At 42.7% G+C, this 20,405-nt stretch overlaps 1 protein-coding gene across 2 annotated transcripts; it reads left to right on the plus strand.

Moving 5' to 3' along the window:
• Positions 1-2,714: 2,714 nt before the first annotated feature.
• Positions 2,715-20,297, plus strand: akap10 (A kinase (PRKA) anchor protein 10). Of its 2 annotated transcripts, none has more exons than XM_041894054.2 (15): positions 2,715-2,913; positions 5,749-5,796; positions 6,471-6,665; positions 9,507-10,040; positions 10,487-10,585; positions 10,878-10,962; positions 11,142-11,265; positions 11,520-11,656; positions 13,579-13,723; positions 14,272-14,436; positions 14,715-14,827; positions 17,431-17,513; positions 18,100-18,152; positions 18,259-18,351; positions 18,506-20,297. In XM_041894054.2, exons 1-15 carry the CDS (start codon positions 2,892-2,894, stop codon positions 18,509-18,511), a joined length of 1,902 nt encoding a protein of 633 aa, XP_041749988.2. In that variant the 5' UTR covers positions 2,715-2,891; the 3' UTR covers positions 18,512-20,297. The 2 variants fall into 2 exon arrangements, with proteins under 2 accessions (XP_041749988.2, XP_045080225.1); XM_045224290.1 differs by lacking the exon at positions 2,715-2,913 and adding an exon at positions 2,959-3,035.
• Positions 20,298-20,405: the final 108 nt, after the last annotated feature.

The raw sequence follows: 20,405 nt of genomic DNA on the forward strand, positions 1-20,405 counted from the left end.
AGGCTCTCTATGGCAGGTTCAGCAACTGAGGAAGCTGACTTAAATTAGTAAGTAGCTGATGTGCCAAAAAGCTGCAAAGAATTATTAGGCAGCTGGTGCTCATAGCAAGCCTCACCAGACAGCTTCAGTCCATATCGAATGTACAGGATGGAGTTAAGGGTCTGCAAGGACATCCGATTTCTAAGTTTGCTTTTTACCACACTCATCTGGCTGAATACTCTCTCGACTTCAGCATTCGAGTGTGGCAAGGACAACACAGACACAGCAGCCATGGCAAGTTCTTGAAAGGGGTTGATATCAGCTGCATCCCTGAACTTCCAAATCAGTGTGTTTTTTTGTCTCATTCCATTTACTAAGATGGATGGCACGCCATTGCTGGACAATCTTGTCTATCTCTGCAGGGGAGTAGCCAAGGAGCTTGGCTATTTTTTATATTTCTCCGGGGCTCTTATTGTGCTTTAGAGTTTCCTCCACATTGAAAACTGACATGTACTGCAATGCTTCGATGTTGTCCGGCAGTCTCACCCTCAACTCATTAGTGAGGGAGATGGTGAAGGCTACACACCGCTTTCGGACATTGTTTTCATCCTCAGGCGCAAGGTGGAGCTCAGCTGCCTTTGACTCAAAAAGGTAACCAAGGAACGGTTTGGGACTGATGTATCCATCTATTGGCCCTTTGAGTACATCAACATTTGCCAGTGGATTCAGCACCCTGCTGCTCACAGACTTGATCAGGCTAACCAAGCTGTCAAGTAGCTTAAGAGGATCTACTTGCTCTCCCTCAAAAGCCTTGATGGCCAACTGTACCTCACCCAGTACTGACTTCAAAAAGTCAGATACAATATGTTTTGAGGATCACTGCACATGGAGTATAAAACCTCAGCCATGTAACAGTGTTCACTGGACTTGGTGACTGCGAAATGCAGCCTAAGCTCCTCCCACTGGTCCAAAATGCGTGAAACCGTGGGTTCAATGGAGAGCCAATGTGTGGCACACACCTTGGTTATCTGTAAACAGTTGATAGTCTCATATATGGCCTTGTAGGCCTCCCTGCGCGTTGGAGACACTGAAAACCAGTTATAAGTCTCTCGTACCAAGTACTCCACACTACGGGGGATGGTGTCATTGGAAGAATGACTTACAGCAAGCTGCAGAGAGTCGCACACACAGCGAATAAGAACCAGATCTTTGAGGCCATACTCCTCCTTCAGCACTTTATGGACACCATTGTTAATCCCCGTCATAACAGAGGCATTGTCAGTCCATATCCCCAGGAGTTTCTCTTTTTTAAGACAACACTTCTCGAGGAAAGCCACAACAGCACAGGCTATATATTTGGCATCTCCTCCAACTCAACAAGCCCCAGAAATGTTGATACAATTGTCTGCTTGGTGTCACTAAAGTACCTTATCACAACCCCCAGGTACTTAGAAACACTTACATCTGTGGACTCATCGAGGAGGAGGCTGAAACACTGGTCACCCACATCTGCAACCAACTTTTTCAGAAAGTATGGTGCTAGAACACCATTAATGATTTCTGTGCACTTTGTCCTGTGCATTTTGAAGTGGGTAGCAGCAGTGGAGTATGAGAAAGCAGCTCTACATGCTTCTCCAATGTGATCAGATGCCAGCATGGAACAGTGTTCAGCGATAGCTAATGCCATGGTGGCCTCAGCCTATTTGCAGAGTCCATTTTTTTAACCATAAAGGGCAGCTTGTTTTGGGTGGAACTGTTATAAGGCTTTGCCTTTTGAGTATGTTTTTGAGTTGTCATGTGTTTTTTTACATCACTAAGTTTGGCGTAGAAATCAGCCTTACAATACAGGCAGTATGCCTGTGTATCATCTCCAATAAACGGCTTCAACCAGCCTTTGAATTCAGGGTTTGATTCCCACTCCTTTCTGTTTTTGAGTGTACAGTTTAGACTGAGACATGATGAGCTAGCCAGCTAGATGTTTAGCTTATGTCACAGAGAGGCTCACACACAGTGGACGAGGTGAGTAAGTGACTGAGGCTGTGTGAGTCAAATGCAGTGATATATTTTTGTGCAGTGATTTATTTTAGACAAAGAACATTTAACATTTACATCCCGCCCTGATCAGCCAGCGGCGGCTTCCCGCATGCGCGATTCATTTGGACGAGGAGGGGTGAACATCTCCTGCTCTGACTGCAGCTGGGAGTGACTGATCCGCCTGTGAGTGCTTTGGGAAGGGTGTGGGGCCCACGGTAGCACCTGCTGCTCGTTGAGAAGAGTAAGAACGGTACGTGCTTCACGTCAGAGTCTCCAAAAGACAAAGTCGCTAAGTTGGCAACACTGCTTCTATTTCATTTCACAGAGGCGTGTAATCATTACTCCAAACAGTTGCAACCCACCCTGTTTGCTGAACCTGTCCAATAGAAACGCTAGTTTTCGTTAACTGTTTGGAGTAACGATTACACCCCTGGGGCGTATTCATTACGCCGATTCGGTTGCAAAACTTTTCTTAAACGGAAGCAAACCGAACGAAACTGGGAGGGACATACCTGAATTTGTCCAATAGAAACTGTCGTATTGGACGAATGACTAGGTTTTGGACTAATGATTACACCCCTGGTATTTTGTTCACCAGTAAAATATCCCCCTTGTGGATACTGCCCTCTACTGTCACTAACAAATAATGCACGTTTCCCACAATGCTGCCCCATCATCATCTCCGGAAGTGAGACAATATTGACAATATGGCCACTGGTCGCAGAAGGTGTAAGTTTTGGATTTGACAGCCCATTCCCCTCGGGCGTAAATAAACCCATTTACCGTCGTCAAGAATCGACGCATATGAATGAAGGGACTCAGGAATCCACGGGATGTTGTCACTGAGCTGAGGATACATTCAGAGCGTGAAAATCGTCATGTCGTTTTTCCGGAGGAAAGGTAAGGAAGTGTGATAGCCGAACCGGCTAGCACGAGCCAAAGGGCGTAAAGAAGAGGCTCGCGGGAGAGGTTGAGGAATGTGCGATGGCTAGTAATGACTGAGATGAGAATGCGCTTGACAGGTCTGTGTGAAGTTCACGCCGACAAAATATCCGCTGAATAATATAGCAAATACCAAATTGTTTCTGTAGTTAGCTGTTTCAAATCTTAAGATATAAAACTGGCAGCCACAAGATGTAGGTAATGCAGCTTTCCTGCTCAATAGTTCTTGCTACTGCTAACGTTAAGTAGCTAACGTTAGCTAGCTGATGCTGTGGTGCTTAGACTCAGCTAGCTAGTATCCCTGACCCTGATCGATCGCAATTCATTATTGGAGAATGCAGATTAGGTTGGTTATTACCTAGATAATAATTAACGAACCTCAAAGCCTTGCATTTGGTGATTTCCTAATAATGTCACGGTAATGTTTATTTAGTTTAGGTCACTGGCTGTCTTCCATGCCAGTCAGCTATGCCATGGTGGTTGGATGGATAGCTCCCCATGCAAGTACAAGTAGGCTTAGGGTTGAGTTAAATGGCTCTATGGCAGTGGTCACCAACCGGTCGATCTCCAAGCCATTCCTAGTCGATTACCAAACATTTCTGTAAAAAACCCAACGATAAAGCCTCGTTGTGGGTTGATTCAGCAGCCCTAGCGCCGGCAAGCCAAAGTGTTCCCATTTTGAACCATTTCATGAGTCTGAAGGTAGAACTCCGCCTACCCGGCAGGCCCTGAGAGCAAATCAAGTGCAACCGTAGGCCTACCGCTGGCCAATCAGATAGCTCAGATCACGGTGTCTGCACAGTTTCCTCGCACCAAAGACTGTAGAAGCCTCGAACACAAATAAAAGTTGATAATGTGAGATTTCAAAACTTTTAAAACCATGACTAGAGACTCCACGAATACAGCAAAGAACTGCTGTTTTTATGAGTAAGTTCATGTTTAAGTTTTTATTCAGCACTGTCTTTGTTCAACAGTTTTATAAGCCATAAAATGCGCGTGTTTCGATAAGCTTCCTTTGTTATTATTTGCGGCTTGTCTTTTTTAATATCGAGGAATAATGCACTTTCTCTGATCATAGGAGTAAAAATATGAATCGGTGAGTCGGGTGACCTCTGCTCCCTCCCTCCCCTCAGACTGACCATCAGATGCAGGCTATCAGTCCAGTAAAAAAGGAAAGAAGAGAAATGATTAAGCTTACTCAGCTGTGCCTCACAAGTAATACAATAAATGATCTATTACCAGTGTGATCGTATACCAAATTTTTTAAAATATCATTTCAGAATGGTCTGAGAAGAACAACATTGGCAGGAAAATTCAAGCTTAGCCAATATGCAGTGATAATGTATTGGGCCTATAGCCTACTGCACAAACCTCATTGTTACAGAACTGTTTTCAATTGGTTAATGTTGCATAGGCTTATGTTTTTTAAGTCATGTAAAAAATGTTTTATCTGAGTGGTAGATCTCTGCTTGCATTTTGACTCAGTGATTTTTTGACTCCGAAAAGGTTGGTGACAATTGCTCTAGGCTAACTCAGTATTTACCTTGGAATTGTGGTCAGAAGACATTCAAGCAAAAATTATTGCATGTAAATCACTAGCCCAAACTATAGACCTCCATTCCTGGGGCTAGTAAAACATACACGTGACACAGTTTTCTTGACAGCTACTGTAAAGTATTAGGCCTACAGTGCAAACCATGGATAATATGAAATTATGATGATAACAATCAGTCATATGCGGAGACCTATTTATATACCAAATTAAATTATAAAGCTCTTTGAGGTGGGTAGACATAACCATGTGCTAACCATCTGATGCCTCTGTAATGAAAAAGAGCCTTCCATCCTTCCTCCACTGAACGCTGAAAGCGCCTCAGAAAAACTATTTATGTCATGCGCGAAAGGTTCACTTTCACCACACTATTGTAACCAGGCATATTCTGTTACTTTATGTAATAAAGGAGGACTGAAATGTGTAGAAAAACAGGACTTTGGGTCAAGACGGTTCACTATGGTGATGAGGGTTCTTTGCAGTAACAACATGACAAGGAAGTGACATTCGAGCTGATAGACCAAGGCCACTGTAGTCAATAAACACACCTTGTAAGATGGCAGCCATGCTTCAATGTGAAGAATAACTCTGTTCTATTCCTATCAGGAGCCTCACACAAGTAGTTTGCTCCTCTCTGCTTATCTTATCTGTGCATGACAGTGAGGAAAATAGTTATAATTATTTGTTTGCTTAACAGACAAGGTTATCCCACTGTCACAGGCATATCTGTTTCCCGACCAGGCCTAGGCCATAATATAACTGTATAGTTAAAGGGATACTTATGGATTTTGGCAATGAGGCCCTTTATCTACTTCCCCAGAGTCAGATGAACTCATGGATACCATTTGTAGGTCTCTGTCCAGTATAAAGGAAGTTAGAGTTAGTTTGGCAAGCCAATGCTAACTAGCGTTAGCACAATGACTGGAAGTCTATGGGTATCTGCTGCAATGACTGGAGGTCTATGGGTATCTGCTAGTTAGCAACTTCCTTCAAACTGCACGCAGAGACATAAAAATGATATCCATGAGTTCATCTGACTCTTGTTGCCAAAATCCCGAAGTATCCCTTTAAGTTTCTGCCTTTTCAGTGACACTGCATCATCATCGTCATCATCCCTATTGCTTTACCCTACAATGAACCTCAGGCACAGTATTCCTGTCACTGATCTCCCCCTGCATTGTGAATCAAATGTTAAAGCCTGCTCTAATTACAATGCTATGTAATTCCTTTTTGACCCATAGCAAAAGGCAAGGAACCCGAGCAACCAGTTGATGCTAAAGTCAATAGAGGTGGGTACCGTACTACCACTTCTCTGAAATGATGAATTGCAATGCTGTGCTGCTGCCATCTGATGTTTCATTTTTTAGCAGCCCTGAAAATAGAGAGGAAGGAAGGTCCTTGTTTGAAGTTCTTTGAAAGCAGTCAAGTGTTTAGTTGAAGTGTTATGTTCACGCACACCTTTTTGAGGGTAGCGGTATTTCCCTCTGAGCTTTCCCTTTTTGTAGCTGTTTATATTTGTCTCTGTAAATGTACTGAGAGAGAATGTATTGATTTAGGTAATAACACACATATCAGGTAGTAGGCCTAATTATATCCAAAGTTCAGACTTTAAATTATTGGGTTTATGAGTTTTTAGAGAGATGCCAGTGAAGTATTTTATGTTCTCAGACAGGCTCAAAGTGATAAGTTAACATTTACACAGAGCACACTGTCTCGCACTCCCACACCCCAGCGTAAAAAAAATGTCGCAGCACCCTCTGAGCTCTAACTGGGCACATTCATGTACTAGATCACTACACCATTCAGTTAAAGAAGTAGGCCTTTTTTCAGAACCCATAACCTCGTACATAACATACTTTGTGGATGTTTTGGGTTTCTGTCATCTAGAAATCTTACATTCTGTATTGATTTAAAGGAAATAAGAGACCTATGTTTCCACCCTCCTCCTCCCCTGTAACCCCAGCCCTGGTAGCCCCAGCAAGCCCCCACTCCCCCTCCCTTAGCCTCCGTAACCACCATGCCATCCTGGAGGCGGCGGGGCCCAGCCATGTGGCCATCAACGCCATCTCTGCAAACATGGACTCCTTCGCCCGCGGACGCACGGCCATCCTCAAGAAACAGCCCAGCCACATGGAGGCTGCACACTTTGGGGATCTGGGTATGTGCCTCCAGTATTCTTCTGATTTGTCTCATAGTTTTCAGGGAATGTATTCAGAGTAGGAGTGCTGATCTAGGATTAGGTGACCCCTCTTATTTATTATAATTTAAAAGGCAAAACGTATCCTAGATCGGTAAAAAAAAAAAAAAAGGTTATTTAGAGTGATTTGAATGGATGAGCGCTTTCTCTTTTAAGTTCTCTCCTTTTGACTGGATTGTGTGTGCCCATGCTTCAGCGAGTTGATACAATGTGATAATAGTAGCTGGTGGACATGGTGCTGGTGGAATGGGTTTAACTACCAACGGGCCTGGCCTTTCTACAAGCGATTGGTTGAATGCTAATCCTGCGACGCACTCGCTCCAACTTCCTGCATGAGTTAGCCTTTTGACCAACCAGCACACTACCAGCAAAGCTTTTTAGTATGACTCATAATTAGGGCCCCAAGTTTTTCCTGAGGGACCACATGACCTGATCAGGAAAACTCCTTATAACGCATGCATCATACTGCAGGGATTTTTATGCCGTTGTAATCCTTGGGCTGGCCGCCAAAGCGTTTTTTCACGTCACCTAAGTCCAAACAGTGTAAAAAATTAATTGTAAACACATTTTCGGGATGGAAAAACACTTTAGTGTGAACTTAAACGACTAAGACCAAATATAAAGTATGTAGAAAAGATAATTGACCTATAAATGTTTTAATATTATAATCTTTAAGAACAACAATCGCCAAAATAAAAGCTAGACAGTCAGGGAGAATAAAAAATTCCCAAAACAATTAATTTAGTAGTATTAATTGAATTATGTTAGAGCAAAAGAAGCCAAGGCAAAATGCATAGAATTGCAGGAAACGCTTTAAAACTGAAAAATAAATTATTGGCTACACATTTTTTGAATTAGTGCAATGACTGGAAGTATATGGGTATCTACAGATACCCATAGACTTCCAGTCATTGTGCTAACGCTAGTTAGCATTGGCTCGCAAAACTACCTCTTAACTTTCTTCATACTGGACACAGAGACCTACAAATTACATTTACATTTACGTCATTTAGCAGACGCTCTTATCCAGAGCGACTTACAAATTGGTGCATTCACCTTATGATAGCCAGTGGGACAACCAACATTTTAATTTTGAAGGTATATTTGTAATTTTCATTTGTTTTTTATATATATATATATATATATATATATATATATATAGGGTTTTTTGTTTTGTTTTTATTTTAGTGTTTTTTAAATCTTTATTTTATTAATGTTCCTTTTTTTGTTATTATATATATATATATATTTTTTTTTTGTGTGGGGGGGGGTAGAAGGATTACAGAGACATAAAAATGGTATCCACTAGTTCATCTGACTTTTGGGAAGTAGATGAAGGGCCTCATTGCCAAAATCCCAAAGTATCCCTTTAAAAATGCTAACATTTCACTACATCACCAAGATGGGGGCCTCAAAGATTTTAAAATTCTAAAATGTATCCACCCCGAAGGGCCGACCACGCTCATTGCCATGCCCTCTGTCACGTCCCCTGCCATGCCCACCACCTAAGCCCCCTTTTTATCCAGAAAAAACCCTGTACTGAGAAGTTTGCTGGGCCCTAAGTTAATTAAACGGCTACCCAAACTTTCTGCTTTTCACCCCTTACCTACATGTACATAGTACTTCAATCAATCACCTAACCTAACCAAACCTACATGTACATATTACCTCAGTCAATCACCCCAACTACCTCATATCCCAGTACGCTGACTCGGTACTGGTACTCCTTGTATATAGCCTGTATATAGCCTCGTCATTGTTATTTTATTGTGTTACTATTTTATTTTTATCCATTTGTCTAATTTTCTTAATTTTTAACTGCATTGTTGGGAAAGGGCTTGTAAGTAAGCGTTTCACTGTAAAGTCAACACTTGTTGTATTCAGTGCATGTGACAAATACAATTTGATTTGATTATGATACATAAGAACTCCCTAAATCTTCTTTCCTCTGAAGATGATGGCTATTTAAATCAAGCATTTCATAAGTGGGTAGATATCAGGCACTAGTTTTATAGTGCCACAGCAGCCAGCTATACCATTAATGTTTATGATAGTGCTGAGTGACAGCACCTGCTGGGACAGGTCATTTAGTTACCAGTGACGGTGAGTCAGAGGGAGGGGGTGGTTGAACCAGTGGTGCAGCATTGAGCCCTGGCCTTGGAATGCAGTAGGGTAGGGTGACTATACTGTACTACACTGACTGGACCCGAGACAGTACTCTGAGGGTGTGAACTCTTGTACAGGAGCAAGGGAGAGAGAAAGGGAGGGAAGGATAGGGAGAGAGGATGGGCGGGCGGGAGGGAGAGAGGAGGAGGAGGGGCGGGAGGGAGGGAGAGCTGAGCTGCTGGTTAACAGTCACACGTGGCAGCCTGCCCACTCTCTGGAGCTGATACTAGGAGCACACAAAACACCAGCTCACTGTTTAGTGCTCCTACTCTAGTCCATTATGTAATGGAGGCCTCCAGCCAGGCTTCAGTCATACATTCACATGGCCTCCCTGATCATATGATCTGTGAACTGTGCCATAGTTGAATAGGTTTTAGATAGATTTTTTGATAAGTATATTTTTTTATGGATGATCGTGTATGGTTTTACAGTGGTTTCATTCAGTATGCTGTGGTCCGCTGTCTGTTTAGGCTGGGTTAGACTTTGTAAGAATGGATGATGTTAAAAGGGCTTTATAAAGACATTTGATCGATTGATGGTTTGATTGATTTGTTCATTGTGTGTTTCAGAACGGTCCAGTGTGATCATACTGTATGGTTGTATAGTGGTTTTATTCAGTGTTGTGGTGTGTTTCAGGGCACTCTAGTGTGAACTACCTGGCCTCTGAGACGCGTTCACGCCTGTCTAAGACGGTGGACCAGATCCTGCGGGACAACGTGGCCATGCCCTACTACATCCAGTTCCAGGAGGCCCGTGGGTCCGACCACCTGGTCCGCTTTTGGCTGGAGGCAGAGAGCTTCCGCTCCACCAGCTGGTCCCGGGTCCGGGCCAACAGTCTCAACTCCGTCAAACACAGCTCCCTGGCCGAGCCTGCCTCCACCCCTGTCTCCCCCGACCCCTCCTCCACCCCAGACATGGACCCACCCTCTGTCCCCATGCCCCCCTCCTCCCGCCCCCTTACACCCAGCCCCCAGGACATTAACAGTAACAGTAGTGAAGGCCCCACTGCGCAGCTCGTCCACAGGGACTCCTTTAGCTCCATAGTGGATCAGAGGCCAGGCACCCCCAGCAGGGAAGACACCCCCACCAGGCAGCACTCCAGGACAGGGACCCCCTTCAAGCTGCAGTCCACCCACGCCCTCAAGGAGCTCTCAGACAAGCTCATGAAGAGTATGTTTGACTGGTCTTCATAAATACATATGTAAATAAAAATCTGCTCTTAATTTACCTGTACAAATAATGGTTAAGTAAGTAGCCTGGAGTCTCTCAGAGCCGGCTGGTGGTGAATGTTACAGAGAGATGCTATGGCTGTTCTCACAATCCTTTTTGTGAGTTGGGCCATAATTTGTGTGTTTGTGTGTTTGTGTTGGGCCATAATGTCTGTACCATAATTTATCTATATGTTTACCTTACTATTATGAGTGCATAACCCCCTGACTAGAAAAGGCTAGTATATTAGCTATATTTGTTCTTATCTCCACCATGTGAAACAACTGGCTGTGAGAATAACAACATCAATTTGTTTTAATTGCACATTTGAGGTAACAATATCTGAGTTGTACACAGTTTATGACACCTGTGACTGACCGTTAACCATCTTCTCCTGTGTGTTGTAGGTATCGAGAGAGATGCAGTGAACATCTTCACCAAGTACATCTCTCCAGACGCTGCTAGGCCCATCCCCATCACAGAACAGATCAGAAACGACATAGTCGGTAAGAAATTAGTACCGCCACCTGTTTTCCATTAGTATTGACTTTGACTGTAAGACAGTGCAGTCTCTGTGTGTACTGTATGAGTATTTTATCAGAACTGTATGAGTACTGTATGCATTCCTATGAATGTTAGACCTAGTAGGAATGTTGCAACCAATGTTAAAGATCAAATCAGCCCTAATCCTCGTCTGTGAAGTATATTTAACTACGTTTCAGGAGAACTATTTTGTGGATGAATTGATAATCTGTTGTGTGATTGTGACTGTTTTTGTCCCTTTCTCCACTTTGCCAGCTAAAATCTGTGGCGAGGATGGAATGGTGGACCCAAACTGCTTTGTCATTGCACAGTCAGTCGTCTTCTCCATCATGGAACAACAGTACGTTTTAGATTTTCCAGTCTTCATGTTCTAGTATCCATTGAAAGATTGACCATTTCTCATCTGTAAGGATCATTATTTGTCTCCTATGATTATAGTGTAACCACTGTTCTCTTATACACCAATCCACTCTTATATCATAAATGTAAATGTAATCACATATAATTTATATTTCCCAGGCACTTTAGTGAATTCTTGCGCAGCCATCATTTCTGTAAGTACCAGATCGAAGTGTTGACCAGTGGCTCGGTGTTTCTGGCAGACATCTTGTTCTGTGAGTCGGCCCTATTCTACTTTTCTGAGGTGAGAGCAACAGCTGGACCCCACAATTGATGTTGTTTAAACACAACCACAGTATGTTGTCAAGTTCATTAATATTCATTGCTGTTTTATTCATTGGTGTTATTGCTATTAGTGCTACTGGTGTTTCTATTCTATTTGTTTATATTCTATTATTCTCTATTCTATTCTATTTTACTTTAGTGTCAAATGGTAGGTGTTAATAGAAGTGTCATTGGTGATAAAGCAATATGGTGTCTGTCTGTGTGTCTCCCCAGTACATGGAGAAGGAGGAAGCTGTGAATGTCCTGCAGTTCTGGCTGGCAGCAGACAACTTTCAGGACCAGCTGGCTGCTATGGCTGGCCAGTACGATGGTCAGGAGGCCCAGAATGATGCCATGATCCTCTATGACAAGTAAGACATCGGTTTCTTTATAATATACACTGTGGCCAGTTTTTTAGGTACCCCGTTCACAAAAATTGTTTGCTCCTACAGACAGTGAATCACGTGGCCGTGGTTTGCTATATAAAGCAGGCAGACAGACATCGAGGCATTCAGTTACTGTTTGATTGAACATTAGAATGGGCAAAACAAGTGACCTAAGCGACTTTGAGCGTGGTATGATCGTCGGGGCCAGGCGCGCCAGGTTCAGTATCTCAGAAACGTCCGCCCTCCTGGGCTTTTCACGCACGACAGTGTCTAGGGTTTACCGAAGATGGTGTGACAAACAAAAAACATCCAGTCAGCGCCAGTCCTGTGTGCGAAAACAGCTCGTTGATGAGAGAGGTTGAAGGAGAATGGAAAGAATCGTGCAAGCTAACAGGCAGGCTACAAACAGACAAATAACGGCGCAGTACAACAGTGGTGATCACCAACACTAGACAATTGAGGAGTGGAAAAACATTGCCTGGTCCGATGAATCACGGTTCCTGTTGCGTCATGCTGATGGCAGAGTCAGGATTTGGCGTAAGCAGCATGAGTCCATGGACCCATCCTGCCTGGTGTCAACGGTACAGTCTGGTGGCGGTGGTGTACTGGTGTGGGGAATGTTTTCCTGGCACACGTTAGGTCCCTTGAGACCAATTGAGCAACGATTGAACACCACTGCGTATCTGAACATTGTTGCTGACCAAACCCATTGGAGCAGTGGTCTCCAAGGCATTCCTAGTCGATCACCCAAAATGTTGGTAAAAACCCAACGATAAACCCTTGCGTTCCTATTTTGTTTTTATTTGTTTTGCGCTGTTGGCGGTAGGTGCACTTGATTTAGCAGCCCTAGCGGCAGGAAGGCAAAGTGTTCCCATTTTGAACCATTTCAGGTGTCTGAATGTAGAACTCCACCTACCCAGCAGGCTCAGAGAGCAAATCAAGTGCACCTATAGGCCTACCGCTGGCCAATGAGAGCTCAGATCACCGTGTTTCACTTTCTCTGATCATAGGAGTAACAACATTAATTGGTACATGAAGCAGAAATAATGCAGTGCGACTTGAGTTTCGCCATCAGCTGGAAGACTGTGTCCCCTTTTCTCAGCTGAGAGGAGGTACGGTGAGTTGGGTAAGAGGCAGCCTCACCGCTGCTCCCTCCCTCAGACTGACCATCAGATGCAGGCCATCAGTCAGTAAAAAAATAAAAAAGATTAAGCTCACTCAGTTGTGCCTCACAAGTAATACAACAAATGATCTGTTACCAGTGTGATCATATATTTAAATGTGTAAATATAATTTCAAAATGGTCTGAGAAGAACAACATTGGCAGGGCAATTCAAGCTTAGTCAATATGCAGTGATAATGTATTGGGCCTATAGCCTACTGCACAAACCTTACTGCTACAGAACTGTTTTCAATTGATTAATGTTGCATAGGCTTATAAAATATTAAGTCCTGTTGAAAAATAATCTTGCCTTGCATTTTGACTCAGAAAGTGATCTTGACTCAGAAAAGGTGGGTGACCACTGCAATTGAGCGTCTTTGGGATGATATGGAATGGGCTGTTCCGCCGTCCAATCTGCAGCAACTGTGTAATGCCATTGCATCAGCATGGACCAACATCCCTGTGGAACATTTGCGACACATTGTAGAATCCATTCCCCGGAGAATTCAGGCTGTTCTGGAGGCAAAAGGGGTCCGACCCGGTACTAGATGGGTGTACCTAATAAACTGAGTGTATTTGTCTTAACAATATCTTTGCTTTCACACCATCTTTGCCTTTACACTATATTTGTCTTTGAAATATATTTGCCTTCACAATATCTTTGCCTAAACACCTCAGCATTACTCAGTATGGAATGTTTATTTGGACACCAGTTTAATAATGGTGGGATCTGTTTCCTCCCCAGGTATTTCTCACTCCAAGCCACCAACCCTCTGGGTTTCGATGACTCTGTGCGGATGGAGATAGAGTCTAATATCTGCCGGGAGGGAGGGCCTCTACCAGACTGCTTCACCACTCCTCTCAGACAGGCCTGGACCACCATGGAAAAGGTGAGGGGTTGAAAGTCACACAGTAACATTGTACTTTAAAAAAATCATAATTTAGCTGATATTCTTATCCAGAGAGACTTACAGGAGCAATTAGAGTTAAGTGCCTTGCTCAAGGGCACAGACATATTTTTCACCTAGTCGGTTCTGGGATTCAAACCAGAGACCTTTCAGTTACTGGCCCAACGCTCTTAACCTGGGTCAAATACATTTGTTGGTACGGGACACACATAGGGGTCACTCTGCAAACTCACAACTGTAAAATCACTAGGAAATCAGCTTTAAAAACAACAACATTAGATTGAACCATGAGGTTTAGATTACCAGTGACAGGCCTTTGGGGTTATTGAAGATAGTGGTACCAGAGCAATAAATATATAAAGATTTGGCTCTGAGTTACCATGTTGTTGCCAAAGGCTAGGGATGATGCTGAAACACTTTGCCATGCTCTGAAGAAAACGGAAGTCCTTCATGACTGAAAAGCATGACCCTCTGGCATTTTTAAGTTCAACTTTGCTAATGTGAAGTTCATGTCATTTTTCTGCCCTCAGGTCTACATGCCAGGCTTCCTGTCGAGTAACCTTTACTACAAGTATCTGAGTGACCTTATCAACTCTGTCCGAGCGGATGAGTTTGTGCTGGCCAGCGCTCCCGGTCAAGGCGTGGCCCCGGATGGTGACCGCTGCACCAATGCTACCGAGGGGTCTCAAGCCCAGGTAGATAACCCCACACCTGACCTGCTCACACCCTGAACTTTCGCTTTACATCGACTGACATTTTCCTCATTTCATGAGACCTTTAGAAAAGTTTGTCTACGTGCACTCGAATGAATGAATGTTCAACAGCATTAGCACTTGTACCTTTGTCTGTGGTCCGTTTTCCCTCCTGAACCGTTTAGGAGATAAGGAACTTAGAGTAAATAGCTTAATACGTGGAATATTACTCCCTCTAGTTCTTCTAACTGTGCAAAGTATTATATTTTTTCTCATTACAGCAAGCTACCAAAAAGGCGGCAGCAGTGAAAATCTTGAAAAACTTTGACGAGGCGATAACGGTGGACATAGCCAGTTTGGACCCAGAGTCCCTGTACCAGCGCCCCTATGCTGGGTGAGTCTGCATAACCTCCTCTGGCCTTCTCAGATATATACAGCTGCGCAAAAAATTAAGAGACCACTGCAAAATTATCAGTTTCTCTGGTTTTACTATTTATAGGTATGTGTTTGGGTAAAAATAATTTTTTTGTTTTATTCTATAAACTACTGACAACATTTCTCCCAAATTCCAAATAAAAATATTGTCATTTAGAGCATTTATTTGCAGAAAATGACAACTGGTCAAAATAACAAAAAAGATGCAGTGTTGTCAGACCTCGAATAATGCAAAGAAAATAAGTTCATGTTCATTTTTAAACAACACAATAGTAATGTTTTAACTTAGGAAGAGTTCAGAAATCAATATTTGGTGGAATAACCCTGATTTTCAATCACAGCTTTCATGCGTCTTGGCATGCCAGTCTTTCACATTGATGTTGGGTGACTTTATGCCACTCCTGGCGCAAAAAATTCAAGCAGCTCGGCTTTGTTTGATGGCTTGTGACCATCCATTTTCCTCTTGATCACATTCCAGTAGTTTTCAATGAGGTTCAGGTCTGGAGATTGGGCTGGCCATGACAGGGTCTTGATCTGGTGGTCCTCCATCCACACCTTGATTGACCTGGCTGTGTGGCATGGCGCATTGTCCTGGTGGAAAAACCAGTCCTCAGAGTTGGGGAACAGTGTCAGAGCAAAAGGAAGCAAGTTTTCTTCCAGGACAACCTTGTACATGGCTTGATTCGTGCGTCCTTCACAAAGACAAATCTGCCCGATTCCAGCCTTGCTGAAGCACCCCCAGATCATCACCGATCCTCCACCAAATTTCACAGTGGGTGCGAGACACTGTGGCTTGTAGGCCTCTCCAGGTCTCCGTCTAACCATTAGACGACAAGGAGTTGGGCAAAGCTGAAAATTGGACTCATCAGAGAAGATGACCTTACTCCAGTCCTCTACGGTCCAATCCTTATGGTCTTTTGGTCCTCTGTAGCTCAGCTGGTAGAGCATGGCGCTTGTAACGCCAAGGTAGTGGGTTCGATCCCCGGGACCACCCATACACAAAAATGTATGCACGCATGACTGTAAGTCGCTTTGGATAAAAGCGTCTGCTAAATGGCATATTATTTATTTATATTATTTTGCAAACCTCAGCCTGGCTCTTCTTTGCTTCTCATTGATTTAGGGCTTTTTTCTAGCTTTGCACGACTTCGGCCCTGCCCCTAGGAGCCTGTTTCGAACCGTCCTCGCTGTGCACTTCACCCCAGCTGTCGTTTGCCATTCTTTTTGTAGGTCACTTGATGTCATCCTACGGTTGTTGAGTGACATTCGAATGAGTTGGCGGTCATCCCGGTCAGTAGAGAGTCGTTTTCGCCCTCTGCCGGTCTGTAGCTTTGTTGTCCCCAATGTCTGCTTGACCTTGTTCTTATGAACTGCCGTCTTTGAAATTTTAAGGATGGAAGCAACCTGACGCTCACTGTATCCCTCTGCCAGTAAAGCCAGAATTGAACCCTTTTCCTCACTCAAAACTTTCCTTTTCAACTCTTTTGGCATGGTCAATAGTTATTTTTGGATTAATATTACTTTTGAGGTACTATTAGCACTGTTTTTGCAATCCAGCTGGTCCTATTGCAAGAGGATAGTGATGACCACAGCAGTGGCTTTTATACTTTTCCTCGTTAAATAAGATTTGGTTCATGTGATCACCAAATTTAGTAGAAAGAGGTGTGCCTGTGCTGGAATTCAACAGACACTGGAATGGAATGGCTGTCATACATGTAGAGATGCTGATTTAAGAAAAATTTGCAGTGGTCTCTTAATTTTTTCCACAGCTGTATATTTGTATATATTCTCAGCACTCTGTAAGTACTGTCGTCTGTAAACAACATTTACTATTTCAAGTATTTAATTTTTTTTTTTTTTTTTTTTAATGTTTCTCTACTGGATTAAATTTGTGAAAATAGTTTTATAATGGTGCTAAATTTCCCCCATTGCTACCCCTGAACTGTCCTGATTTTACTACTGTAATATTCCCAAAAGGGTTATTTGATGCTAGCTAAGTAAGCCAGTGTAATGGCCACTGATGTGTGACTAAACCACTCCAAATACAAACATGTTTTAAATGAATATGGCCCCGTGTAGCTCAGTTGGTAGAGCATGGCGCTTGCAACGCCAGGGTTGTGGGTTCGTTTCCCATGGGGGGCCAGTATGAAAAAATGTATGCACTCACTAACTGTAAGTCGCTCTGGATAAGAGTGTCTGCTAAATGACTAAAATGTAAAATGAATATGTGATGTTAAAAAGCATATTTTCAAAGACTCCACCATGCGGTCCTCAGTGTGACAGCAGATTTGTAGGTTATCCCCATTACATTATAGCAGTCTAATGGGCCAAACACAGGCTGATATATGGGGTTTGTGTGGCCTTAGGCAGCCCCAGTAGTGTCCTAGTTGCAGTAAGAGATTAGCCTCGTCCCAGATCTGTTTGTGCTGGGACCAAATGACAATGACTATAGGAGTTGGCTGTACAGCACAAACGAATGTGAGACCAGTCTAGTAACAGGGTGCTGTCTCCATAGACATCTGATATCTATGACATCATTGGCTATGTCCCCTCTCTATTCAGAAGAATGACGTTTGGGAAAGTGAACGAGCTGGGACAGTTCATAAGGGAGGCCGAACCAGAGCCGGATGTGAAGAAATCCAAAGGTAACAGACAAATACAAATGTACATTGACAATCTATATCTTTCTTTCTCTCTTCTCTTCTCCTATTTTCTCTCTCTTTTCCCTCTCTCTTCTCTTTCCTTTTCTCCACACTCTCTCTACTGTTCATTGTTGCTTGTATAATTTTAGTGCCATGTCACTCAAGCATGCATGGTGTGGGTATTGTCTTCTATTCTCATCCTAACCGCAACCAGAAAGTGGGTTGAAATATGTGAGGCACCCCAAATACAACCCAAGGTGCTTTTAGTTCTTATAAAAGACTACAGTATAACATGAATACATTATTTAGGATTTCTTAGAAGATAACATTCTCTGAGAACAGAGGAAATCCATATAAAAAGTCCTGGACTAAACCTGTATATGTTGAATGCATTTTCTTAGTAGATTTCATGGCTCTAATCACAAAACAACTTTTCTTCCGAATGCATCGATCGCATTCTAAGAGAACTCTGTGCTGTGATTTTTCATGTACCTCATATGTCCAGTATCTTTCAGAGGAACAATAGATGAGAGGCTCATCCTCTGACTATTGCCATATTCTTCACTCACTCTTCTCTCTCTTCTCACAGGTTCCATGCTCTCTCTAGCCATGAAGAAACTTGTTCAAGGCAACTCAGATGAGGTGTGTAAACCAACAAAACAAGCTCCTCTTGTGTTGAATCTATTTGAACTAATGAATAATAGGAATGATGAACATATTGAATTGTAACTTGTGTATGTGTGTTTAGGCCCAGGAGGAGATGGCCTGGAAGATCGCTAAGATGATCGTCAATGACGTCGTACACCAGGCGCACCACGACAGTCCTGGCAAATCCACCAAGGTACGTCAAATTGTTCCGGATATCTGTATGCCTCAAGCCATTGCATTTATCTAATACAGTAGGCAACTATATATATAAAAAAGACTCCTCAGTCATGACAAGTTTACTGTTGTATGATGATTGTCCATGTTTCATTGTCAATCTCTCTCCCTAGTTATGACCCTCCAGTGGAGAACCAAAGGATTGTCACTCCCTTCATCCAATAGAGACAGACAGCGTGACAGACAGATGTCACTTAGTCCAGTGATGAACTGTACACTGGATTCACCTTACGGTCAAATGCATCAATGAAGATAGAAGAACAAAAGCATTCCATGATCTCCTGCATCAACTTGTACCGGTATGTGTGTGAATATATGTGCGCAAGCGAAAAACTTGAAGTATATCCTCCATCCATCCAACTCGTCGTAACACTATGAAGGCATCTCTGTGAACGAATGAAGAGGAAAAAGAAAAGAAAAGCAAACAAAGCAGTTGCACAAAGAGCACCCGACTTCCTTCCTTCCAGAACAGAAAGGAGGGATGACAAACTAGGACACAAAATGGTGCGGGAGCTGTCAGAAAGAGCAGCACTTCAGAAAGCAACGGTGCTGCCGTGGTTACCTCTGTTACCATGCCATCTAAGAGGTGGCCTAGCCTGCAGTGACCTGAAGCATCCTTCACTAAGCAATCACTAAGAAGACTAGGTTGTCCTCTCCATCTTCTCTCCTTACCCCACCACCACCACCGCCTTTATGCCCATTCCTCATTCTTTGTTTTTAGATTACATCTATTTGAAAGGGGTTAGACTGATGCCAATAACAAATTCAGCTGGAAGTAGGGGCTTTGTACAGTTTTTATTTTGCGGCAGATGCTTATATTCCTGGGCCCTCCTGGAGTATTGTATCAGTGGGGTGGGTTACTATGATGAGATGGTGAGTCAGGTTGAGTCGTCCTGGCCTGCCCTCCTGGCTGTTCCCTAATGTACTTTATAGAGCAGGTCAGACATGTTACAGTCAAACAGGAATGGACCTTCTTGATTTCCTGGTCTTGCCATCCATCTGTAGCTCTGGCGACCCCTGGCACCTTGTCAATATCATTACAGTGTAGGCTAGTGAATAAATACTCCTTATTATGGACTGAAGAAGACATGCTACAGTTGCAATGAAAGAAGAACTCCAGGCTACTCCATGTAATGTTATAAATATGTAGATTTATGGTTTACCCCCATATATTAATGTTAGTTATTTTTTATGGTGATTGTTGCAGTTTTCTTTTTTGTATGTACTGTCAAAAGCAATGTCTAAGCAAATCTCATTGAAGTGTACTCAGTGAATATAATGTTAATATTATTATGACTTTGTTTGAACCTCATTGAGATGTGTGGAAAAGAACCAGAAAATACTATTTTGGTACTATGTACCACTAATATTGTTTTTCTGACCTATGTGTTCTTAATCTATAATATATTTAAATTGTGTTTCATTTAAATATATATATATTATTGAAATGTTTGCCTTGTATTTGTCTATTTTGGTTTTTATACAGAAGGGACAGAAATGCTACCAATGATGGAAAATGACAGAATTCTTTCTCGTTGCACTGATTATGTATGAAATCTTGTCAGCTGACAAACATAGGGATGGATTTGGCTCTATTTCAGTCGTCATTAGCTTGTTGGCTGATCATAGTTTGTGGCCACCACGTTGTTAATTGCACTTGGCTATTTAACCTCTAGCCAGATGGTGATGCAACCTGTAATTAAGCAAATGAATGCTCATCCCAGTGCAGTGTTTCAAGCGTGTGGTTAGCTTTTGCATAAGTTCTATTGGGGTTGATGCTGCAGTTTTGCGCATCCAAATAGTTTTATCACCATTTTATGTTGTACAGTATGATATACTTTATTGTAAGTATTTTATGGCGATCGTATAATAAAAATGTTCTGCCTATATTGTAGCTAAATTAGGTATCAAACAGCAAATCTGATTTTTCTTGTTGCAATGCCATTTAACCAGTGGGGGGCAATGTGGACTGTATTGAAACAAAAATGAGCAAGATAAATGTATCTCTATTAA

This window comes from Coregonus clupeaformis, chromosome 13, assembly GCF_020615455.1.
Source record: "Coregonus clupeaformis isolate EN_2021a chromosome 13, ASM2061545v1, whole genome shotgun sequence".
Taxonomy (NCBI): domain Eukaryota; kingdom Metazoa; phylum Chordata; class Actinopteri; order Salmoniformes; family Salmonidae; genus Coregonus; species Coregonus clupeaformis.

Coding starts and splice junctions, on each gene's coding strand:
- akap10 (XM_045224290.1), top strand. CDS start 3,008: ATGACTGAGATGAGAATGCGCTTGACAG. Junction 10,041..10,486: donor CTCAGACAAGCTCATGAAGA/GTATGTTTGACT, acceptor TGTGTGTTGTAG/GTATCGAGAGAGATGCAGTG. Junction 11,266..11,519: donor CCCTATTCTACTTTTCTGAG/GTGAGAGCAACA, acceptor GTGTCTCCCCAG/TACATGGAGAAGGAGGAAGC.